Source organism: Triturus cristatus, chromosome 8, assembly GCF_964204655.1.
Source record: "Triturus cristatus chromosome 8, aTriCri1.1, whole genome shotgun sequence".
Taxonomy (NCBI): domain Eukaryota; kingdom Metazoa; phylum Chordata; class Amphibia; order Caudata; family Salamandridae; genus Triturus; species Triturus cristatus.
This window is the reverse complement of record NC_140591.1, coordinates 474536257-474562702: the sequence shown is the minus strand read 5'-3', so window position 1 is coordinate 474562702 and position 26446 is coordinate 474536257. Positions and strand designations below refer to the sequence as shown.

The following is a 26446-nucleotide window of genomic DNA, read 5'->3' as shown; positions in this document are numbered from 1 at the left end:
AATATACTTTCTCAGGATAAGATGCTTTAGTTGAATACTTTTGCGATATGCAATTGACTTTTGTAGATAGTTACAGGTTGTGGCAATAGGCAACACAATTTCAAACACAATAATACATTGAGCTCAATGGAAGTTTTAAGTTATTTGCAATAGATTACTTTCAGGATTACTTTTCTAACTCCAGGACTGGATCCTAGATTCAGTCCTGGGACAGTTCTTGGAAACAAGTGAGTAAAGTCGACTTCGTTACTTTTGTGATTTTTAGGCAATATTTTGCCATTTTAAAAGTTGACACTTAGAAGAAATTTCATAGAAAAACAGTCAATGATTCCCTATGGGAGAAAATTCAAGTTACAGGTATGGTATGTTCTCGTTACTTTTGTAATCCAGTACTGGGCTCCTAGGTTCAGTACTGGGACCTCAATCTAAAACAGGTAAGCAATTACGTTTTCAGAGTTGGTACGATTTTTAAAGAATATTTGTAGTTTGCAAAAATCGACACTTAGAAGAAATTTCCCAGACAAACAGTCAATGATTTCCTATGGAAGAAAATTGGGTTGATGGTAAGTACGGTTGTGAGTACTTTTCAGGGGCAGTGCTGGTCACCAAGATCCAGCACTGGGATCTCTCCTAATAGCAGGTGAGTATTTTCGTTTCCATTACTCGGTTGATTTTAGGTGAATATTTAAAGTTTTAGAAACTCCACACTTAGAAGAAATTTCAGAAGAAACCAGTCAATGTTACGCTATGGAGGAAAATTGGGTTATCGGCTTTTGGGTAAGTACTCGACTGGCAGAGTTAAGGTTCTGGGCACAGACTCGGGGGTCTCCCAGGGTCAGGTAAGTACAGTTGTTACACCCTCAGCGGCACAGGGGCAGCCGGGTGCAGAGTGAGTTAGGCCCAATGTTATCATATGGGAGGCAGGGGGGCCTTGGTTGGTGGCTGCTGACCAGCAGGCCACGAGGCTGTTGGAGCTGGGCTCCTGGTCACTTGCTCAGGGCAAATGGGGAAGTAGATAGGAGTAGAGGTTACACTGCCAGGGCCACTCGGGCGGCTGGGTGCAGGGTGCTTTTGAGCCTTCGGGCGCTCAATGAAGTTCAATGGGAAAGCTCCTGGATGAACAAAGGCTGCAAGCTCGGGGACGAAGATTCTTCAGGTGCCACCACAACTTCGAGAGGTAAGTTGGGTAGTTGGAGGATAGGTAGGTACTCAGGAGTTGGGCACAGGGGGCCGCAGGGTGCAGGGGTGCCTTTTGGTGTCGGGAAATCTTACCCTCTGTTGATCGCGGTTGGGGGGGTACCTGGTTCTGAGGCTGCAGGCGTCATCAGGAGTGTCGAGGTGAGTCCTTGGGTGCCGGATTCGGGGTCACAGTCGCCGGGGGTGCGTCCTCGGGGTCTTTGTACACTCCGGCACAGGCCAGGCTTGGTGGGTGCAGAGTGTTCATGGTTCGCGGTTCCGGGCTGATGCCAGGGGTTAGAAGCTGGTTTTGAGCAGAGCCACTGCTCACGGGAGTTCCAGGTGCTCAGAGTCAAAAGGTAACCAGGTCCTCCGGGGTTTGTGAGGTTGCTGGCCACAAGAGGTGCCGGGATGTAGCAGGAGCAGGTTCGAGGGTCGACAGGCCGGTAGGGCTGTGGCCAAAGCAGTTGGTGTCTGCCTCTTCTTAGCAGCTGCACGGCAGGTCTTCTTTCTTTTTGCTCTTCTTTGTTTTTCGGAATCTGGAATCTAAGGAAGGAAGGTTCAGGGTGCCCCTAAATACTAGATTTAGGGGTGTTGCAAGTAGGTAAAGGGCAGGGACCCATTGGTACACCCCCTATCCTGTCACTCTCCTGTGGGTGGGGGGCAGTAGCCTAGTCCTGATTGGGCAGGGCCTCCCATCTTCAAGATGGCGAGTGCCCGGAGATGTGCTTCACCTCGCCTCCCCCACCTGAGGGGTGGGGTTGACAGGCTGGCACATCCCCTGTCCTTATTTGGGGTTTTCGGCCAGTCTTCCCGCCAGAGTGCGGGTTAGAACCGGTGGGGGCCAGTTGGCTGGGTACAGCAAGTGGCCTGGGGAAGCTCACAGAGGCGGCATGCCTTTGAAGCTTCCCCCTGTCCAACCTGGGGGAGGGGACCTAGCACCTCGCCCAGGATGTGCATTGTTGCAGGCCCAGGAGAGCGGGGGCTCTCCTACCCAGGGGTCCAGCAACATGTCTGCTGTGTGGCATCCTAGGCAGCCTCCCAGACCAGACGTGGATTGTAGGTTCGGTTTCAGGGGGCATCTCTAAGATGCCCTCTGTGGTGCTTTGTACATTAAATCCCACACTGGCATCAGTGCGGGTTTAATGTGCTGAGAAGTTTGATACCAAACTTCTCAGTCTTCAGTGTTGCCATTATGGTGCTGTGTAGTTCGTGTTTTAGGAGCTCTCAGCACCATGTACTCTTAAATGGCAGCACTGCAATTACAGTGCCCAGGAATGGACCTGGGTACTGTAGGGGCACAGGGCTCATGCTCCCACACCACTGGCATAGGACACCCAGCTAGAGGGGTGGCTGATGAATGCCAGGGCCGTGTAGGTGGTGGGCATGGCACACAGGGATGTGTGCCATGTCGACTCTTTGTTTTGTCTTGTACCCAGACACTCAGCCTGCAAGGGCAGTGTGTGTGTGTTAGGGTACAGGGTCTCTAAGGGTGGCACAATGAGCGCTAGAGGCCTTCCCTGGTCACAAGGCCCTGGGTACCTAGGGTACCATTTACCAGGGGCTGACATGTAGCCAGGGTTTGCCAATTTTGGGTTTGAGGTTTTTAGGGAAGGAACATAGGCCCTGGGCACCTGATTGGCAGGAGTCCAGGGCACACTCAGTCAAAGTACATTCAGCAATTCAGCAAAAAGTGGGGGCATACCATGCAAGAAAGATGGCACTTTCTCACAACGACCGAGGATTCACCCTCCCGGGATCAAACTCAAACGCCACCTCAGCAGGAGTTAGATCTTCACTCCTGAGGAAATCTGGCATCACGTTCTGAGACGGGACACTAAAGGCATCAACCTGCTGGTCCAATCTTCGGCTCCAAGTCAGGTCTGCATAGAGACGTCATTCGGCTCCAGAGAAGCCTTCAGGGAAAGACGCCAAGCATCGGCCCCAGCTGACACTGAATCTACTTAGGGAGACAGCATCCTCCTCCGCATCTAAAATTGACTCCAAAGCATGTTTCTAAGCCGATCCCTAAATCAGAACTGAAGACGATCTTGACGCCAACATGAATTGAGTGAACCCTCTCCAGTCATTGAACTCCCTCAGGTCCCTGATGATGAACAACTCAAGATACATCCATCCTTCTATGGGGAAAATTCTTGCATGCCCAGCATCTTCTGAAAAGCAACCATCATTGGATAGCCCCCAGGAAGAAAATGAAGCTAACTTTTTAGGAGGGGATAGCAGAAGATCTAGGAAACTTTGCAATACCCACGAAGAGCAGGGAACAGGCCACTGTCCCTGTACCTCAGTATCCTCTGCACACTCTCCTACTGTCACCAGGCACATAAACCACATCAACGCAGCCACAACTCAGGCCATCTTGCCCCCAGACTCTGTTCCCTCATTTCTTTCAGACTCTGATCACGATAACCAGTATGATATAGAGGATACTTATTTTAAACCTACGCCACCTGGGGTTCGAGATGGAGATGATCCATAGGACGATTATCAGGTTGGACCAACAGGGCATTATTAACCTGGAACCTTATCCGGTTAAAGCCAGACCTGATGACACTCCTGCATACAATGCAGTAATACAAAGTGAAACTGAACACCATAAAGTTCAATTCCATGTAGTGGAACCAGACGATGACTACCTGTGGAAACGCTTTCCAAACTCAAAGTACGGTGCAGTATTTGCCATTACAGACTAGTATAATGTGGTGTGCCACTAAGAACTTAGAAGAGCCTTTAAAGGGGAGTGTGTTTACTCCACTGGCGGAGAAAAAGAAGCCTGCTCCTCTTGACCCCCATACATCATGGGGCATGTCCCATCGGACTCCTTGGTTGTCCATAAAGGCTGCTGCGTATGCCCTACCTATTGACAAGGAGAGTAAGACGATTGATGTATCTAGCAAGCACATCACAATGAGAGTATTAAACTGGCAGAGGATTGCTCATTCTGTCGGGCGCCTATCCTGATAAGAACGGTAAACACCTGCAAGATGCATACCATAAAAGTGGGAGAGAGTTCAGGAAGGCAAAATCATAACAAATCCCAAGATTCAGTGCATCCTGGACGCAACTTCTTGCCTCCGGGGAAGTCAATACATGTATAAGTTTCTGCCACCATTCTTGACTTGGGGTGCCTGGCTTCCACCTTGAGTTTCAATAGCACCTCATCAAAGTGCCATTCGATGAAGAAAATATCTTTGGACCTCAGTTGGATAATATGTTAGGAAAGATGAAAAAGAGGACAGGCCATGGGAGTGCTTCAAACAGGGTCTCCCAAGATTGGCTTTCTGAAGCAACAATTTAGAGTGGAAGCCAAAACTGCAACGTACCGTAGAGGTTTTTAGCTGCAGCAGTAGTTTCTGGAGGGTCATACCTCCAAGTGCTACAGCCAAGGTGTGAATCCTGGCAGGGACTGAGGCAAGGATTGAAGAAAGGATAGTGGCCTGAACATCTACAACTCTTGAAGGCGGAAGTACAGACACTTCTCAGCAAAGGCATCATTGAACCAGGATCCCCATAATGGCAGGGACAAGGGGTGCACTCCCTGTACTTCCTCATTCCAACAAGGTCAGTACCTTGTGGCTGATTGTCGGCCTCGGGCTGTTAAATCGCTACATCCTGTCGGAGCACCTCAAAATAACAGCCATGCAGGACGTCTTCCCGCTGCTGTGTACAAGACACCACATGGCGACCCTCAACCTCAGATGCCTGCTTCTGTATATCCTTAAGTCTGGCAGATCACAGCTAAATGCCCTTTGTGGTAAGTGGATACCACTGCTAGCATAAAGTTCAACCGGCCCAAAATAATTCTCCAAGTTTTAGGGGTGGTAGCAGTGCATCTGCACCACCGAGCTATTCTTGTGTTCCCATACTAGGACAATTGGCTAAAAACAGTTGTCCACAACTCCTGAAAGATTCTTAAACCGCAGTGTATTTGTTACATAAGCTAGGGATCACAGTCAACTTAAAAGTCGCATGTCTAGCCACAGCAATCCAACCCTCTCTAGGAATTGTGTTAAACAGGATCTCAAGGTGCTGGTGGGGGGAGGTGGGGGGGTTTGAGCTTGTCAGTCGAAGGTACTGTGGTTCAGTCGAAGAGTCAGGTCTTGAGGTCCTTCCTGAACTGAGGCAGAGATGGTGATTGCCTGAGGTGGAGAAGTAGGGTGTTCCAGGTCTTTGCTGCGAGGTGGCAGAAGGATCTCCCTCTGATTGTGGTCTTGTGGATACGTGGGACAGTGGCCAGGGACAGTTGGGTGGAGCGGAGTTCTCTTGTGGGTGAGTGGAATGCAAGGCGGTGGTTGAGGTATGCAGGTCCTGCGTCATGTAGGCGTGTGTGAGGAGCTTGAAGGTGATTCTTCTGTTGACTGGGAGCCAGTGGAGGTCTTTCAGGTGGCTAGTGATGTGACTGCGGTGGGGATGTTGAGGATGAGTCTGGCGGAGGCATTCTAGATATTCTGCAGTTTCTTGGTGAGTTTCTGGGTGATGCCGGCGTAGTGCGTTGTCGTTGCCGATTCTGCTGGTGACAAGTGCAAGGGTGACCGTCTTTCTGGACTCGGTGGGGATCCACTTTAAAATCTTTTGGAGCAGGCATAGCGTGTGGAAACGGGAGGATGAGACGGCGTTGATCTGGCGGTTCATGGTGAGAGAGGAGTTCAGGATGATGCTGAGGTGTGGTGCGTTGTCTGGGGCAGGGGGGTTCCAAGTGCTGCGGACCACCAGGGGTTGTCCCGGGCGGAGGGGGTGAAGCCCATGGTGAGGACTTTGGTCTTCGCTGAATTGAGCTTGAAGCAGCTCTTCTTCATCCAGGTGGCGACAGCCTTCATTCCGTGGTGGAAGCTGTTCTTGGCGATAGTGGGTTAGTTGGTGAGGGAGAGAATCAGCTGGGTGTCGTCGACTTAGGTTGCTTTGTTGAGTCCGGGGTTCCTGACGATGGCCGCGAGCAGGAACATGTAGATGTTGTAAAGAGTGGGGCTCAGGTAGGAGCCCTGAAACACTCCGCAGCTGATCTCTGTGGGTTCCGAGTGGAAAGGAGGTAGTCTGACTCTGTGTTTGGCCGGTGAGGAAGGAGCGGATTCATTCTAGGGCTTTGTCGCGGATGCCGGTGTCGTGGAGTCTAGTGCATAGGGTGCGGTGAGAGATGGTGTCGAAGGTGGCCGAAAGGTCCAGGATAAGGGCTGCTGTTTCACCTCGGTAGAAGAGGGTGCAGACATCGTCTGTGGCGACAAGGAGGGCTGTCTCGTGCTGTGGTTGCTTCAGAAGTCGGATTGGAAAAGGTCCAGAATGTGGTTTGCTTCGATGAACTTGGAGAGTTGGGTGTTGATGGCTTTCTCGATGACCTCGGCTGGGAAGGGGAGGAGAAAGATAGGTCTAGATTTCTTGAAGTCCTTCTGGTCGGCAGAGGCCTTCTTCAGCAAAGGGTTGTTCTCTGCGTGTTTCCAGTCTTCCAGGAAGGTGGCAGAGTTGATGGAGCAGTTGATGGTGAAGTCTACATAAAGCAAGTGAGGGTGATGATATTTCAAAGGCCTCTACTGCTTTTTCAGGCATTGCTTCCCCTTACTGTAAAGACTATGATGAAACTCTTGAGAATGATGGTGTCATTTATAGCAATTGTACCTCACGCAATATAACACATGCACCCGCTACAAGAGCGTCACGCTCGTCAGTGGTGTCAAGTAGTGTGTCAGTGGGAAAACTGTTGTTGATAGAGCCCAGAATCTAGAAAAGCCTTAAATGGTGGAACATCAACAACTTGTTGCTGGGCAGAGGCTAGTAAAAGTGCAAAACTAGGCGCCATAGAATTTGAGGAGTTGGGGGGGGGGGGGAGGGGGAATATTAGAAGATTCCGTATAGGAAGATGAATGAGAAAAATTAGGGAGAAATTTAGCAAAGAGCACATCAAATGTTAAGCATAGGGACCATCACTAAAAACTCAGGCACGATTGATACTGTAACCTGGTGATGCTGAATTTGAGGTTTTCCAATGCAAGGGGAAAATGGTGTAGGGGTGTGGAAACAGATAGGACCATAATCTGTTAAACCTACCCAAAAATAAAATACATTTTCGAAACCAAAGTTCTAAGTGTCTTTTAAGCTGTAGTGTGCTACCAAATCAGGGAAGATCTGAGGGGGTAAGTCTTTTGGATCATGGTGAATTCTCTGTAGCTAACATGTCGCATTATATCTGCAGCCAAATTTGCCAGTATGCCAACATGTGTCTTAATTGCTATGAAGTAAATAAATATGTGCCTAAATAGCAGCTTAAGATTATATGAAAATGAGAAGCTGAATTACTATGCCCTCCTAGACTGTGGCTGCTGAACCACCAGTCATGAAAATAAAAGGGACTTTTAGTGGCTGAAGTTGTGGGGATGAAGCAGCCATCCCGGATAGTGAGTTCAGATGTTAGTTATTAATGAGATTATGAGCTCTTGCCTCAAAGTGGGCATCAGCTCTGCAGTTTTAGCGGAGATGAAGGCATGGGGAAGTGCTAGGTAATTAGGTCACTAAATTGTTTGATTCCTGTATGATCAGACTACGGTGTGATTTAAGGATCTCCCCTTGTTTGTTATGTAATGCAGTGCTCAGAACTTAATTAAATGAATCATGCAACAATATTGTCAGTTCAACCTTGTTCCTCATAGTTGAAGCTAGTTTAGTTGGTGAGCCACCAGCAAAGTTCCTTCACCTCTAGTCATTGTAAATATTCTTGGGATTTGTACATGGCCCCCAAGGAAGAATCTTACCACAACAAGAGCTTGCTCCTTCTATACAAAAGTCTTTCTGACAATGTGTTGGCTCTTAGAAATCTCCAAAAAGCAGCCTCATTTAACCCAAGACTGACCACAAAACCGAGTGACCGGAATAGCAACCATGTACCCCTCCCAGGGCCCTAACACCAATGATGGAGGAATAGGATTGAGAGAAAATGGGAAAATCAAATATACTGCAGCCAAATTTACAAGGTAGAATCTGAACAGGCTGTTACCTCAATTGAAAACTATGCTAACTTGTAAGAGTTATAAAAGCAATGGAATCCGTGAGAAGCTTTCTACATGTAAGTTAAAAAACAAAATGTCAAGCTAAAGAAAATGTATCTTCTAGAACAAATCAGAATAAAGTAGGTCTACTTCAGAAGCAGTTGTCTCTGGCAGAACTGTATGCTGCTTCATGTGAAGTGTGGAACAATGTCTCTCAGCCCTTCATACTTTTGTTAAACATTCCTGTCTGGATTCCGATGCCGGGAAGAAGGCATGTTTTGATCACTTGGTGCTCCAACTTTGTGTTTTCATTGCTGTTTCCATTACCTGGAATATGTTGATGTTTCATTAACGTTTATATTGCCTGAAATATCTTTAGGTACTCCTCAATATTTACTTATTTAATAATGAAGAAGTGTTTTATTAGATAAGATATCTTCAGGAAGAATTAATTCATTTGAAGTGCTAGTAAGTTACCTTCAGTCAATTATTGATAGTGGATGTGTAATTGTCCTGCGGATTCGTGCCCTGCCTTTTTCACTCGTATACATACCTTATGGAGGTTCCATTTCACTTTTAGGTCTGACGTTGGCCAAGACCTTGGGTTCTTAAATTAAATCCTTAAGTATACTTCCATTTAGGAGCATTCAGTCATCCGTCTTCATTCATTTGTTGGTTATAGTGTCATTCACGTTTTTCTTCTGCCCACCACAACATATACAGCAAGGGACAATGAGCCAGCACACTTCAACCTTTGCTTCACTTCTATGTGAGTAATGGCATTCTGTCACAGATACACAAAATAGTCCCTTTTAGTGCTCAGATTGTAGTACATTTTGTTTGTTGCGTTTGCTTGCAAGGCAACTTGAAACTTTCAGAGATAGAGCTTGTGCTTTCTGGTATTTCCAAGAACGGAATAAAAACAACTTGCAGTAACAAACCTTTGTGGCATGTGACCACTTACCGAAACATACATTTCGGCAGCCCGTTAATTTAAATAATGATGAAGCTGTAAACATATTACCTTCATTTAAGACTATTGCCATACGGTATATGTTTTACTTATTTGCTGGTTACCTCTTTTATAGTTTAGAGGATGATTTATTCATCATTTAAACGGTACAAAAGGGGGTGGTGATGGACAGAGCATCAGAACCAATCAAATACTCACACCCAGTCAACAGATCTGGGTTTGATCCATCACCGTTCTTTAGCCCACTCTGCCACCCCAGCTTAGACGTGGCCATATGCAAATTAGTCTGACCCTGTGCCTCATGGGAACAGTCCAGCCCGAACTGCCAAGCCATGCCTTCCCTGGACCGGAAACAAGCTTCCTAGGACCGGTTTCTGGTATTTCAGCCGTCTTCAGCCAGGCTTGCTTGAATCCAGTGGCAAAGTGAGCAAGGGACTCACGTCTGAGCATACCCTGCCAACTTATGGCGAACAAAGCGGTACAAAAGGGGGTGGTGATGGACAGAGCATCAGAACCAATCAAATACTCACACCCAGTCAACAGATCTGGGTTTGATCCATCACCGTTCTTTAGCCCACTCTGCCACCCCAGCTTAGACATGGCCATATGCAAATCAGTCTGACCCTGTGCCTCATGGGAACAGTCCAGCCCGAACTGCCAAGCCATGCCTTCCCTGGACTGGAAACAAGCTTCCTAGGACCGGTTTCTGGCATTTCAGCCGTCTTCAGCCAGGCTTGCTTGAATCCAGTGGCAAAGTGAGCAAGGGACTCACGTCTGAGCATACCCTGCCAATTTATGGCGAATAAAGCGGTACAAAAGGGGGTGGTGATGGACAGAGCATCAGAACCAATCAAATACTCGCACCCAGTCAACAGATCTGGGTTTGATCCATCACCGTTCTTTAGCCCACTCTGCCACCCCAGCTTAGACATGGCCATATGCAAATCAGTCTGACCCTGTGCCTCATGGGAACAGTCCAGCCCGAACTGCCAAGCCATGCCTTCCCTGGACCGGAAACCAGCTTCCTAGGACCAGTTTCTGGCATTTCAGCCGTCTTCAGCCAAGCTTGCTTGAATCCAGTGGCAAAGTGAGCAAGGGACTCACGTCTGAGCATACCCTGCCAACTTATGGCGAACAAAGCGGTACAAAAGGGGGTGGTGATGGACAGAGCATCAGAACCAATCAAATACTCACACCCAGTCAACAGATCTGGGTTTGATCCATCACCGTTCTTTAGCCCACTCTGCCACCCCAGCTTAGACATGGCCATATGCAAATCAGTCTGACCCTGTGCCTCATGGGAACAGTCCAGCCCAAACTGGCAAGCCATACATTTCGGCAGCCCGTTAATTTTAATAATGATGAAGCTGTAAACATATTCCCTTCATTTAAGACTATTGCCATACGGTATATGTTTTACTTATTTGCTGGTTACCTCTTTTATAGTTTAGAGGATGTTTTATTCATCATTTAACACAGTGATTTCAACATTTTTGTTTCACCTTTTTCTCTACCCACCCGTCACCTCTAAAAATCACCCTTACTTCCCTTTCCCCCTGAGCCAGCAAGTCTCCGTCAACTCCCCTTACTTCTGCCTACCCCTGAACGAAACCTCCCTTTACCTCTACTCACCCATGAATGCTCAAATCACCCTCACCTCCCTTTACCAAATCTCCTTCAGTCCAACCTCCTTACTCTACCTACCACATACCCCTCAAGTTACCTTCACTTACCCTTCCATTTACCCACCCATGAGCCCTCAAGTCACACTCGCCTCTTTTTACCGCTACCCATCCCTGAACCGTCAAGTCACCCTCACCACCCTTTACCTCTACTTACCCCAGAACCCTCAAGTCAACTTTACCTCTACCGACATTGAATTCTCAAGTTAACCTTGCCTCCCTTTAAAAATACCCCGAACCATGAAGTCACCTTCACCTCCCCTTACCACTACATACCACATAATCCTCAAGTTACCCTCACCTACCCATGCCTCTACCTACCCATAAGCCCTCAAGTCACCCTCACCTCTTCCCACCCTGAATTGGCAAATCACTCTCAATTCCCTTTACCTATAACCACGCCTGAATCCTCAACCAACCCACCCTCACCTCCCATTACCTCTACCCAGCTCTGATCCTCGAGTCACCCTCACCTCCCTTTACCTCTACCTACCCTAATCCCTCAAGTCACCTTCACCTCCACCCACCCATGAGCCCTCAAATCACCCTCCAATCCCTTCACCTCTAAACACCCCCAGTTAAGACTGTTTCTTTACAGGAAGGATATATTTCGGCCTTCATCCAATCACCTGTAAATGTTTTGTGGGCCCTGTTGGTTGTTTTATGCCCCTGAGTATGTTTGCCAGGTACCTTTGCCTTTTTGATAGTTTGCCCTCTCTCTACCCTCACTCCGTCCTCCCATCCCAAAGGGCCAACACACAGGGCAGGTCACATGCTAGATGGCATCTTTTCCCAAAATTATACCATTAATTTACTGCCATATTTTCCAGTGACTTGGTCTGACCACTGGGTGGTCAAATGGTTGATAAAGACCGAAAAAACCATCAAGTTTAGGCACCCCATCCGGCAATCCCAGGGCAGAGCTTGGCATAAAATACGCTCAGCTGAACTAGGAGATGCCATTACCTCCAACCCTTGTCAACTAGGGGATAATCTGGAGCAAAATGTTGAGAACTTTACGCACTGGCTAAACTCTGCATTGGACACGGTAGCACCAATTACACATAAAAGCACAACAACAAAAAACGTCCTTTAATACCTTGTTTGCCGCTGTAAAACCAGCTTGGCTGAGGAGGAACCATTTGTTTATGGTTCATAGGGCTTATCACCGTTAAGATTGACTAAAATGTCGAAGGGGCCTCCAGTTTGCTGTAAAAAATGTGATTTAGAAGGCGCTTCTGACATACATATGTTTAAGGAATGCCCTGCGATAGCAGAATTTTGGGAAAAAGTAGGGAACACCATCGCTGACATCTTGGGACGTCCAATCCAAATCAATCTTGGCCTGATAATTTTTGGTATATCTAGGGGAATTAGCCGCCCGCTGGTTGCTCCTCTTCTATGCAGTGCTGTTGGCTAGGAGGGAAATCTGTAAATGATAGGTGGAAGTTGCACCTCCTTCACATTCTGAGTGGTTGTCTTCCTTATTTATAACATCCAGGTTAGATTTGTGTAGAATGCAGAGTAGTAAAAAGAAAGCACTATGGGATTTCTTACTAACATGGTCTAATGCTTAGTTTTGGGGATTTATTAATTAGTATCATTAATGTTTTAAGTCTTCACCTATAAAGAAATATGGATCCTATGATTATGCCTCTTTTGAACCTCCCTTGACTGTGTTGGGCCTCCCAGTCCTTAGGCCAACATTAACAGTCACCGTTTCCACTGGAACCAGAGGGGAGTCTGACCACCCCTTTTCATCTTGGGGCCAGTGTCATCTTAAGACTGCTCTTTACCGGTAGGCGGGGCGCTTCCTCCTGGTCCACATCCAGCAGCCTATGTCTCTTTAATATTGAGTAACGGTATGGATGGCTTATTTTTTCTACTTGGGTCTAAGGCGAATGAGGATTTAAAAATAAAAAAAAAAAAGGTCCCAGGACTGGTACAATGAGAATCTCAGGCTATCAAGGCAGGACTGTCGCAGACATGAACAAAAATGGAGAAAAAACTATGAGGCAGAGGAAAAGATCATTTATGAAGCTAAAGTAGCAAAGCATAAATAGGTTATCCTAGCAGCAAAGACCACTTACTACTCAGAGCATATAAAAGCCGCTTGTGATGCAAATAAAACTCTTTTCTCTGTAATACAAAAGCTGGTTACACCAACTAGCTCCTGTCATGCAGGAATAAATCGACTTTTGTGACACGCTAGCAAGCGTTTTCCAAGAGAAAGTTGTTAATATTGCCGCACAAAAAGTAGCTAATCACCAGAATGAGCAAGCTCCAATTTACCCAGATGGCACAATCTGCTTCTCCACCTTTAAGACCCCCTCGGAGGAGCAACTCTTAGACCTAATTCCGCTAATTAAATCCGGTGCACCACAAGATACCTACCCACCCAGCATAATGCACATGATACCTGCTAAAGTGCCACAATACTTGGGACAAATCCTTAACAATATGTTTACCAGAGGGATTTTCCCCTCCCAGTGGAAACTTGCCTCAATTCTCCCACTTCTAAAAAAAAGATAATCTGAACGCTATGGACCCTTGCAATTATCGCCCTATGTCGAGACTCCCTTTTGCTGCTGAGTTGGCAGAGAAAATTATGAATCAACAGATCTCAGAATACATAGAGGTTAACTCTCTCCTGGACGACACACAACACGGATTTAGAAAAAATGATAGTACAGAGTCTGCCCTAATTGTAGCAACTGAAGATATACGAGAAGCTCTTGACAGAGGGGGGACGGCGGAGCTGAGCTTGATTGATCTCTCTGCGGCCTTTGATGCGGTCAGCCATGAGATCTTAGTAGACCGTATGCAGGGCCTGGGGATAAAAGGCACAGCTATAGATCTCCTGAAATTGTTTCCGACTAATTGACTACAAAACGTGGCAATGGGCAATTCCGTTTCCAGGCAGTTTTCCCTGCCCTGCGGAGGTCCACAAGGATCGGCACTTAGACCAACACTTTTTAACCTTTATGTTACGCCACTTGCGTCAATCATCAAAGACACCTGTTTTACCTTAGCATCGTATGCGGATGTCACCCAAATTGTGGTGTCACTGGCTAACTGTGAAAACAACCCAGGTGTGGCATTCAGCTTATGTATGAGCAAGGGGAGCAACTGGATGGATTGCAATTGCCTGAAGCTGAATGCCTCTAAGACCGAGGTCATCATCTTCGGCAATAAACCCTCTCTCCGGACACCGGATTGGTGGCCGCTAGAGCTGGACTCACTGCCCACACCCTCAACCAAGGTAAAGAACTTAGGATTCATTGTATACAGTGAACTGAAACTCAAAGAGGAAGTCAACCAAATTACATCAGCATCCTTTTGCTCTATAAGTTTGATTAAAAAAAATTGAATAATTCCTGCCCCCTGAATTTTTAAAACAGTGACCATGGCTATGATCCTCACAAGGATTGACTACTGTAATAGTCTCTACCTTACTCTTTCATCAGGTCTTCTGAATAGACTCCAGATTTTGCAAAACGCTGCTGCCCGTTTCATCTTTAAAATTCCCAAATATGAATCCGCGAGAGAAGCCATTAGAAAACTGCACTGGTTGCTGGTTAGACAATGATGCAAGTTCATAGCCCTCTGTCTGGCACTTAAATCTCTGCACGGACTCGGGCCCGACCAGTTTGAGACAATTTAAATGGTACATACCAGCAAGAGTGCTATGCTCAGGCTCTGCCAGGAACATGGTGGTCTCCCCATTTAGAAAAGGCCACCTGGGGGGAGGAGTTTTTACAGGACCACTGCAATGCTCTGGAACCAAAAGCCACTGACTGTAAAAACAGCCCCTTCCCTACTCAGCTTCAGAAAAGCCTTAAAAACCTGGCTTTTCACACAGGATTGATAAAGCGCCCTACCCTCTTGCTCAGCCGGTAGTAGTTACTGCTGCTGCCCTAGATCAGACTCCTGTAGCGCCAAGATGCCCTCGGGCATGAGTTGCGCTTTATAAATCATGTTTACATTACATTACATCCTATACTTTGGTTCTCGGCTGAGACCGTTTCTGCACAGTCCGTTTGCAAGATACTTTGTTTAACTACTAAAGGCGTAAAGCTCATCCGTTGCTTACCATTGGTTGGCTTCATCGTCACTCATTTCCTTTCTTCTCTTTTTTCAGCTACTGCTGGCTTCACATCCTGTTTGTGTGCTTTTCTTTACCCTGGGGCATGGTCCAAGTACTGCTTCTCCTGTCCTTCCTCTGCTTGCTGCTTTCAAAGGTAGTTTTTTCCGGCCTTTTACTGGCACCCCTTCCTACCTTCCCCTCCATGCATTGTTGCTAGCCCCCTAACCTCTCCCTGTGCGGTTGGTTGCACGCGCCTACCCTGTTTTTGATTGCCCCCTCCTGTCCCACCACAAAAAAGTGCCCACATTTTGGATTTCAAGATGCTGCAACAATGCAAAAGGCACTGCGCTTCCTGCTCTGCATAGTCTTGTTAGCACTGTTTTCACGCATGGTCGACACAGTAAACTTCAGCGCGGACATAAGATATCTAAACCTTTTTGGTTTTTTTGTGAAGGCAAAGAATAATCTCATAGTAAGAAAACTGATCACTGCCTTTCGCAGCCAGCGCTGGTGCGTCAAATCAGGACCCCCCCCCCCAACATTAAGGAGCGCTACACAGCAGTCGCACTGCTTAACAACATGGCGAAAACAAACTGACTAAGCCAACAGGTCTCCCATAGGCGAGACCTATTAGCTTTGCTAATGCTTGTTTAATTTCTGTATCAAGGAGAAACATGGGAAACCCAACGTGCTCTGCTGGTCCTGTAGCTTCTGTTGACACTGGCAGTGCCCTTTCCAGTCTCCTGCATGATCTTTTGCCACAGTGTTGCATATTTTTACATTTGCCTTAGACTTGGGGGTATTTTAGAACAAAAGTAATCTGCACATATTTTAGAACAAAAGTAATCTGCACAGAGATTTTTGGATTGACCTCTTGGACTGACCTCTTGGTGTGCTGAAAATGTGAAAACACCAGCATTTTGTGCAGCATATAACAATGCATCACAACAGTATCTCTACTTACACCAGTGGTGCAAATTAATCAAGGAAATAAATGAGAAAATACGTTTTAATAGCAGCCTCTGGCTTTATATTTCCTTTGTGAAAAAGAAAGAAATGATTTTAGCTTACACTTCTAAACTTGCTGCTAGTGCAATATCAAGAAGTTAATTCACTGAAAGTGGTAGGTCGAAAGCATTATTCAACAAAAAAAGTCCAGTTTTTCTAGCTGTCCTGTCCCAGCTCAGTGCTATGAGATAACCACTGATAGGCATTAAATACTACTCAAATACACACAATAACCTAACATTACAGACTTCCTAGAAAGAATGCAATGCAGATTTATGCACCTTGTGTATAGAAGTTCTTATGAATTAAGAAGGAGGAAATACCAGATTGTTTATTCTGAAGCATCAGAACAATTGTGGCCTGAGGGGCATAACTTACAATAGCAGGCCAGAACTCCGTTATTGTCAAAATAATGCATGACAAAAAATTGATCGTGAAATTAATACGTCGAAATGTTTTCTAAAACCTTTGTTTTGAAGAGCTGTTTGAGCAGTTTTGTGGGGTATATCTTTCATACCCTTGTAGATTGGAAAGTTAGTGCAGCACGGATTATAAATAATCAGTGGAAGTGAAAATGCTACTAAATTGTCACTTCTAGAATCCAGGTGGGAGAAGCCAGAAGACTTTGTTTCAAGAGAGGATTACCTTCCGCCTTGCAGCACAAACCCCACTGACGTTTCAGAAGCGTGTCCAGAACCTGCCACATCAGAAGATGAATCAACAGAGTGTACTGCAACTGTGACCACGGAATCTGAATCCACAGAGACTACAGGAATGACACTTAAGGAATCTGAATCCACAGAGTCTACAGTAGCAGCATCCAAGGAATCTAACTCTGACATCGAAGCCGGAGAAAAACAAGGCAAGGAAACTGAGGAATCCGAATCTGCTGCAGAACCTGAGCATTTGGCAAGTACTAATGTTTTATCCATTAATGCAAATGCGAACGGAACTACACACATTTTAAAAAGGTTTTCTGTGAATAAACGTACATGAATTTGGGAATTAGCTGCACCCCTTATCGTTCTTTTTTTTTTTTTTTTTTTTTACCCCGTTGACAGTCTGCCTCATATAGGTAAGATGTAATTGGACAAAACCACTTACAAGAATAGTGTTCCCTAGCAAGACATTGTGACACTAATATCCTTGTTCCACCTTCACAGGTATGGCAACATTTTAAAAAGTCCCTACACTATCAAAACATTTAGGATTGATTAGTTTTCCTCTTGTATCATGCACTTTTCTGTTTAGTTTAATTGTTTTTGTTTCATTTTGTTCAAGTAATTTCTTGAAATGAAGGCACCCCAGTCCAGCAGTATGGAAAGTGCTGTCAAGTGATTTGGTGGTTGTCCACAGTCTGTAATATATAGCCCCAAGTTATGCGACTGTATACAAGTTGTCGGAGTGTGCTCCAAATCCATTCTGTTTTTTAGTTCTCGCCTACCAGACAATGCAAGCAGTCTTTAGGCAAAAATACCTATTGTCAATTACAGTGGGCTTAGAGCCTACATATTGCCCACTATTGATTGGAGTGACTGTCAAGTGCTAGTTTTTTTAATTTGCTAGCTTGCGTGGGCTTTCCTCTTGTGCTTGTCCTTTCCCTGGAGAATAAATGCATTACTTGTGTCCTTCCATAGCCTGATCTTTCAAGCACTACTTTTTTCTTTTAGGTTAAGCACTCCACTAAAGGGAATGTATTTTTCAACTGTCTCCCTCGTGTATTTCTCTCCCCCGCCACACTTAATGTACTCTTCCACCCTCCTCTTCCTTTGTGTTGCACTCGCCCTCGAGTTCTGTTCTCCTCCCCCACATTGTTTTCTCACCCGTGTGCTCCTCCCCTGCCTACTTGGTTTTGCTTTCTCACAACCATTGCTTCTACCCCCACCCTTGCCCTCTGTGTTGCTTTCCCCCACCCACGATGTCAGTTTATTCCGCTTGCATCCTCTGTGTTGTTTCCCCACCATTGTCCTCAGGGTTGTTTCCCCCCACACTCATCCTTTGTGATGCTTGCCACCTCCCACGCCCTCTAAATTGCTGCCCCCATTCATGTTTAAACCAAAACATGTTTTCACTCTACCTATTTTTTGTTTATTTGCAGTTCCAATTCTGTGAATTAAAAAATACATGCATATTTTTTAGACACAGCCATAGCGTCATAGTGCTTGTTTTTTGTTTCGTTTCTTTAGCCATTCTGGCTAATAACCATTGGAAAAGCCAATAGATCCCAAAGGTGTTAACTATTGCTTTTGCTGTTGCTTGTTTAAATACCTGCTGGGGTTATTCCTTCTAAATTCAAGTTGTACTGTAAATGAACTGTGGCAATAGGCTGAAAGAATTATTTTGAAATGGATTTATACTGCGTAGAAGGAAGAGGGATAGTGTTTCACCTTTCTGTGTTGACAATACTGGTTCTGGTTCTCTGGATGTTTGACACTCACTCCAGCTCAAAAGATTTACTAAACAAACTGAAAAAAACTCAACAAGTGGAATATGTACTCAACCCAGATGTAAATTCCCCCCACTGGAGTTCAAGTAAAGTTATTTTAATTCGAGAAAGCCCAATCTGTGACTACATTTCCACTTTGCAGCCAAATCCGAAATGGAATGCTTTTTAACGTCAAGTTTGCAGTTAATATATCAAATAGCATCTGCGGCTTTAATGCTTGTTACATTGTGTTAAGTTTCGGAGGCTACACCAGCGAGCAGCGATCACAATTTGATTGGCATTCCAGATTTTACATATTCTTCATACAGTTCGAAAAGGTGCATACATATTATCTACCATATGCTGTATTGATACTCCGATACACAGTTCCACCTCTTGTTTTGTCATTTCTTAGCTTCCATCTTCTCATCTGTTATGGGTCCAATACAAATGCATAAGCCTTTCCTGTTGTGTAACTGCAACCATTGTTGACTCATTAGTGCTGTTCATGTTGTGCCATTACTTTCTTTCCTCTGCTCGTACCCCAAAAGTGAGTCCCAGATATCTTTTTAGGGGACGATATGTGTGTGAATCATGTGACATTAAGTGCCTTGTTATTATTACAATACATTATGTACTCAGTCTTTTACTGTAAGAGTCGGGCCTAGCCCCAACAAATAGTCACCATCCTCTTAACAAGCTGTAAAGCTATCTGTGTGTGTGGACCTCAGTAGCTCATTCAAGTAGCCAGTAGAGCGGTTAGTGGAGATAGATTCATTAGTGTGCCTGTCATGTCAGTGTGTGTTGAATATTTGTCACATATTGCCATTTTAGGACAGGTCAAATCCAATGTTTAAAACTAGCCTCCAGGTGAGGGCAACCATAGAGTTTCTTATCCACCTGATGCTGAAAGATTTCAGTCTCATAGTACAGTATAGCCTGTGTAAATACTTATAGTGTAGGAAATACATTTGCTATAAAGGTGTCTCTGGTTTGTGAGCAGCAGAAATTCAATTGATCATCTCGTCGCAGGGTTACTAAATCTATATCTTAATGTTGCCTAGCCACCATCTCCCTAATCAACCTTGAATTAGCTATAGCATTATAGTTGCACTATACCGCCTTCCATGGGACGGCAGACTTATTCTGCAAGAGTGCTTCTGACTGTACTGGTTCCACTGGGAGGCTTGGACAGCAGCTCCTCATGGTATGATGCTGCCTAAAGAAAAAATATTAGGAAGGGAAACTAGCCCTAATCCCTCAAATTGGACGGTCATCATAAAAATACCTTGTTCGAGGCATATGAGCTGCAGATTATACACTGTGCATAGATCGCCATCTGGTGTTGGGCCCGGATGTTTGCAGTTTGTTTTTCCTCTTGGAAAGTCTTTGGGAGTCACGAGATCGGTAACTCCTCCTCTGGTTAGTATTGCGCATGGGCTTCGGCTCCATCCTCAGATTGTTTTTTTCCGCCATCGGGCTCGGATGTAATACTTCGCGCTCCGGTTCCGAACTTCCCAATTCACCAATCGACGCACAAATCCTCGCTCATCGAGCTTCTTCAAAGATATAAATCATCTTACTCATCTTCTCTCGGCACTTCTTCGATTCCGGTAGTCAACGGCGGTCTTCGGGCCTATTCCGGCTCCGGTCTCGGCTGATGGAAAGAACTCCCTTCAAGAAGTGCCCTCGATGTGGGTCCAAGTTTCCCCAAACCGATCTCCATGAGGTGTGCAACCTCTGCCTCTCCCCAGAACACGAGGCCCGAGACTGTCCCGCCTGCAAGTCTTTTCGCTCAAAAAAGACCATTCGAGATCGACGGGCTAGACGCAACATGGCGCACTCCTCGACCTCTGCTCCAGTCGACATCTTCGGGGACGACGCCGAAGCTCCGTGACAGCAGGACATAGAACAGGAGGACGACGACCTCGTCCGCGCTTCCGAGGCCGACGACTCAGATGTGGAGGACATCACCCCGGCGCAGCGGGTCGTGAGTACAATTCCCACGCCGATACCGAAAAAGGCTTCGGTCACACCTTCGCCTCCGGGCCTAGGCAAGACCAAGGACATTGCTTCTCACACCCCACCTTCGGGCCCGGTAAAGAAGCCTATTAAGCCTTCCGGCACCTCGGGCTCAAGCCAGCCGACCACCGGTGCCGAGAAACACCCTTCGGCACCCAAGAAAAAATCGGCCTCCACCTCCACACCGAACCCGGCACCGAAGTCTTCGGTGTCGAAACCTGCTCCTCCGGCGCCGACCAAACATCACAAGACCCCCGGCACCGACACTCCCGTGCCGAGACCTTCTTCGGCACCGACCAAAAAAACAGAGGTCCCAAGGAAGCACGGCTTCGACAAACCTAAAAAGCCGTCGGCGCCGACCGAACAACCGGTGTCACAGGAGCTCTTCACACCGGATCCTTTGCAAAAAACCCTCACCAAGGATCCAAAGACCGGACACTTGACATTGTCTTCAAAAAAGAGACACTTGGACAAGCCAGCTCCACCTCCAAAGAGAAAGGACATTGCTACCTCTCCTTTAAGGGTGCCTTCCCCACCTCCTCCACCCTCTCCACCTCCACCCCCTCCACCTCATCGTTCCCCCACCTTGTCTACTGTCCCAGACGATTTGGGGGACCCTTACTATGATCCAGCAGATGTGCCACATGATCCCACCCCTACTGGATCTCCAGACCCATGGGATGATTATAACAATCCGGACATCCCAGATGTCCCACAGGATGACCTTTATCCATCTAGGCCTTCCCCTCCTGAAGATTCCCTGGGTTTTCGCCATTTGTTACAACGGGCGGCACACTACCACGGGGTGGAGTTACATACCGACCCAGTGGAGGAGGATTTTCTCCTAGACACCTTTGACGATACACATAGGTCCACTGCCATTCTACCTATGTTAAAGGGCGTAATTAAACATGCCCCTGAGGTTTTTAAAGACCCAGTCAGGGCCAGGGTCCTAAACCCTCGGATAGAGAAGAAATACAAAGCCGCCCCCACAGACCCTTCTTACATTAAAGGCCCTGCACCATTCGATTCCCTAGTGGTATCTACAGCCAGGAAGCGCTCAAATTCTCAGGCGTCAGGCGAGGCGCCCCCACCTGACAAAGAGTCCAAGCTCCTAGATGCGTCAGGGAAGCGCACTGCGTCACAAGCGGCCAATATATGGCGTATTGCCAATATGCAAGCACTGTTGGCCCGATACGACAGGGTGCATTATGATGAGCTAGAGACCATCATGCACCATCTCCCTGAAAAGTACAAGACTAGGGCTAATGAACTTATTCAAGAGGGAAAAACAATAACCAATACCTCGATACGATGTGCCCTAGATGCAGCAGATACAGCCTCCAGGGCCATAAACACCAGTGTCCTTCTCCGTCGCCATGCCTGGCTCAGGGTTTCAGGGTTTAAACCAGAGGTTCAAGCCTCTATATTAAATCACCCATTTGACCAAGATCATCTATTTGGCCCTAAAGTAGACGAAGCCCTCGAAAAAATGAAAAAAGATACAGACACAGCGAAATCTATGGGAGCCCTGCAAACAGACTCCCAGGCGCTCCTTTTGCCGTTCTTCCTTTCGGGGCACGGGCAGAGGCTAATCCTCGGACAGTGCATCCACGTCCTATAAATCCCTTCCTCAATCTACCTTCACGAAGGGTTATCAAAGAGGCGGATACAGAGGCAATAATAATAAGGGCAGAGGCAAAACAAATACCGCCCGCTCTGCCACGCCTCCTGCCCAATGACTTTCCCCCGCTCCCTCCAGACCATTCCACTCCGGTCGGAGGCAGACTACAACATTTCCTTCACGTCTGGGAGACAATCACCTCAGACAGATGGGTGACACAAATTATTCAGTCAGGGTATTGCCTAGAATTAACATCTACACCCCCCAACATTCCACCCAGGCACCGCCCTATGTCGCAACAACATACTGCGCTACTAACACAAGAGGTGATCTCCCTCCTGCAAAAAGGAGCAATAGAGCAGGTCCCCATAAATCAACAAAATTTAGGGGTCTACTCCCTGTACTTTCTAATTCCAAAGACGGACGAGACCCTACTACCTATCTTAGATCTCAGACCTCTAAACACCTACATTCATTCAGACCATTTTCACATGGTAACCCTTCAACAGGTTCTTCCACTTCTCTCCCAGAATGATTTTCTCACCACTCTGGACTTGAAAGACGCGTACTTTCACATCCCAGTACACCAGTCTCACAGAAAGTACCTCAGGTTTGTGGTAGACGGACAACACTACCAGTTCAAGGTGCTCCCGTTCGGGGTAACAACAGCACCAAGGGTTTTCACCAAGTGCCTGGCAGTAGTGGCTGCACACCTCAGAAGACAGCACATTCACGTCTTCCCCTATCTGGACGATTGGCTGATAAAAGCCACATCCTACCAACAATGTGTACAACATACCGCCGCTACGGTCCAACTACTTCACCAGCTAGGTTTCACGGTGAACCATCAAAAATCCCACCTGGTACCATCACACACAAAACAATATCTCGGAGCCACCATAGACACCTCGAAAGCCATAGCCTATCCCAATCCTGCCAGGATTGCAAAAATACAGGCGCTGCGTCAAACATTCCTATGTCAACACTCTCTCCCAGCAAGAGTGTTTATGCAGCTCATAGGGATGATGGCCTCTTGCATCTTTATAGTGCCCCATGCAAGACTCCAAATGCGTCCACTCCAAGAGTGCTTGGCGCGCCAGTGGAACCAGGCCCAGGGGCAACTGACAGATCTGGTGTTGGTCGACGGTCGCACCCATCGCTCTCTGCAGTGGTGGAACACCACAAACCTTTCCATAGGTCGACCGTTCCTGGACCCGGTCCCACAAATAATCCTAACGGCAGATGCATCGCTCTCCGGCTGGGGAGCTCATCTGTTGCATCTCCCAGCACAGGGCACATGGACGCCGCAACAGAAGTTACTCCACATCAACCATCTGGAGTTACTGGCGATCTTCCTCGCCCTAAAATCCTTCCAGGCGCAGATTTCAGGCAAGGCAGTCCTCATTCGCACAGACAACATGACTGCCATGTACTACAGGGGGGCACACACTCTCCACAGCTCTCTCAGTTAGCACAGAGCATATGGAGATGGGCAATCCCACAAAAGATTTTTCTCCTAGCCCAACACGTCCCAGGAGTACAAAACACCGTGGCAGATCTGCTAAGCAGACAGACACAGCAGTTCCACGAGTGGGAACTTCATCCACAGGTTCTTCACCCGTTCTTTCAGAAGTGGGGGCATCCACACATAGACCTATTCACCACCCACGAAAACAAAAAATGCCCAAGCTTCGCCGCCAGATACCCACACCCATTGTCCGAAGGCAATGCGATATGGATGAACTGGTCAAACAAATTTGCATACGCTTTTCCACCTCTCCCACTAATTCCATTAGTGGTGCGAAAGCTACAGCAGCATTCCCTAACTCTGATCCTAGTAGCTCCAACATGGGCCAGACAACCGTGGTACACCACACTGCTGGAACTCTCAGTAGTACCACACCAAAAGCTACGCCTCTCGCCATGCCTCCTAACCCAGAACCATGGAGAGATCAGGCACCCGGACCCAGCTCAACTCAACCTTGCGATCTGGCTCCTGAGGTCCTAGAATTTGGATGCCTTAACCTTTCCCCTGATTGCATTAACATTATCACGGAAGCTAGACGCCCCACTACTAGGGCGTGCTATGCAGCAAAGTGGAAAAGATTTGTTGTTTATTGCCACAACAACGCAATCAATCCTTTAAATGTATCCATACAGCACATTATATGTTATTTACTCCATTTACAAACGTGTAACCTAGCATATACTTCCATTCGGTTACACCTCGCTGCAATTGCTGCCTATTTACAAAATAGGCAGCACCTCTCACTTTTCAAAGTGCCTGCCATCAAAGCCTTTATGGAAGTCCTCAAAAGAATAATTCCACCCAGAGTGCCACCCTCACCTGTTTGGAACTTGAATATAGTCGTCACACGGTTAATGGGACCCCCTTTCGAACCATTACATAAGTGCGAGCTGCAATTTCTCACATGGAAAACAGCTTTTCTAGTGGCCATCACTTCCCTCAGAAGAGTTAGTGAAATACAGGCACTCACTATACAGGAACCTTTTCTTCAGATGCACCACAACAAGGTTGTACTCCGCACCAATCCCAAATTTCTACCCAAAGTCATTTCTCCATTCCATCTAAACCAGTCGGTAGAATTACCAGTCTTTCTCGCAACCCCAAACAGTTGCGGAAAGAGCCTTACACACACTGGATGTTAAAAGGGCTTTACTTTACTACATTCAGAGAACACAACCTTTCAGAAAAACCAAACAGCTATTTGTTTCCTTCTCCCCACCACACAAAGGCAACCATATTTCCAAATCAGGGATAGCTAGGTGGATTGTAAAATGCATACAGATTTGCTACCACAAAGCAAAACGAACAGTATCGGTTCCCCCTAAAGCCCACTCTACAAGGAAGATAGGGGCTTCTATGGCTTTCCTAGGGAACATACCACTAGATGACATCTGCAAAGCAGCGACATGGTCAACACCGCACACCTTCACAAAACATTACTGTGTAGATGTGCAAACCAAGCAACAAGCTAGTGTGGGCCAAGCTGTACTGAAAACACTGTTTCAAACAACTGCAACCGGTGGTCGCCGCTAGGGTTGGGTACTGCTATATAATCTATGCACAGTGTATAATCTGCAGCTCATATGCCTCGAACGGAATATGCTACTTACCAGTATGCATCTGTTCTTGGCATGTAGAGCTGCAGATCTATACACGCCCACCCGCCTCCCCGGCTACCTGTATCCGTTCCAGTCTTATCTTATTTAGATACAATACACATGGGTTTCTTTACTGTTAATACTAAGCTCCATCTTTCCCTGCTGGCAAAAAAACAATCTGAGGATGGAGCCGAAGCCCATGCGCAATACTAACCAGAGGAGGAGTCACCGACCTCGTGACTCCCAAAGACTTTCCAAGAGGAAAAACAAACTGCAAACATCCGGGCCCAACACCAGATGGCGATCTATGCACAGTGTATAGATCTGCAGCTCTACATGCCAAGAACAGATGCATACTGGTAAGTAGCATATTCCTTATGTAGATCTCACCCATTTTCATCAGTCCTAGTTTGGTTAACTTTAACTTTGTCTTATGCTTCGATGCGGCTGGCAATTTAAGGTTATGACCTAGTAGACTCTTAGGTGTCTGTATTAGAGAGGTGCACACGTTTGTGAAGAAAGATTGACTAGGTGCAACTGGAGTAGCAAGAAAAGGGCACAGCAGCCTTGAAAGGCTCATTTTGATATAGGTCTCTGTGTCCTCCATTTATAGTGACAAGGTTATTAATGCAGCTTTCAACTGATTCCTGTATCTATCCTAGCCATCACCGGACCGTAGAGTCTCACTGAGAATTACATCCAAATTGTGGTAGTATATTCATTGCTCGGTATCTTAACAGAATCCTCGTGCATTCTCAGGAGATTCTAGCTTTGGTTTAGCTATGCCTCATGACTGTGCAAATGTTTGTGATTTATTCCTGTTTATTTAAAAGGTAGATGTAGTGCAGAGCCTGACAAACTCCATAGTAAAAGAAAAAAGATAATACTAGGGGTCTATAACACATAGTAAAATATAATTGGTGGAAATTGATATGTATATATGTATATATTTTTATTTGATACCCAGTGGCCGTCGGTTTGCTAATAACTTTGGTGCTTCTTGGCAAATCTTCACAAAATTAAAAAAGAAGCTAATTAACTTAGGCTCCTTCCTGGAAATGTTCTTGTAAGGGGTAGAAGTGGGGGGGAGTTGGGGGTGGATGGAGAGAAAAAAGGGACAATCACAGGCATTTTTCAGCATACCATCTGGCCCTACAGATTTTCCCAATGTCATTTAAGTTTTGTATGAAATTAGCCTCTGGATTACAGCTACGTCTTGCCCTCACCATTTGACTATATGGGATGGCAGTAGCTGAAGAGTGCAGGTTCTCACTGGTTGCACATAGTATATTGTTGCACACTGTTTCTTTATGGTATGTGCACCTCTGAAC

The 26446-nt window shown here is 46.4% G+C and overlaps 1 protein-coding gene across 3 annotated transcripts in view; it reads left to right on the top strand.

Annotated features, from left to right (window-relative positions):
• Nucleotides 1-26446, top strand: part of WBP4 (WW domain binding protein 4) — a 304942-nt gene that overhangs the window by 196027 nt on the left and 82469 nt on the right. For 2 of the 3 annotated variants that reach the window (XM_085621969.1, XM_085621967.1), the window contains exon 8: nt 16517-16827. In XM_085621969.1, coding sequence (XP_085478095.1) covers nt 16517-16827 — 311 coding nt within the window. Of the gene's footprint in view, nt 1-16516; nt 16832-26446 lie in introns of all 3 variants that reach the window. The other variant, XM_085621968.1, reaches the window with a different exon arrangement.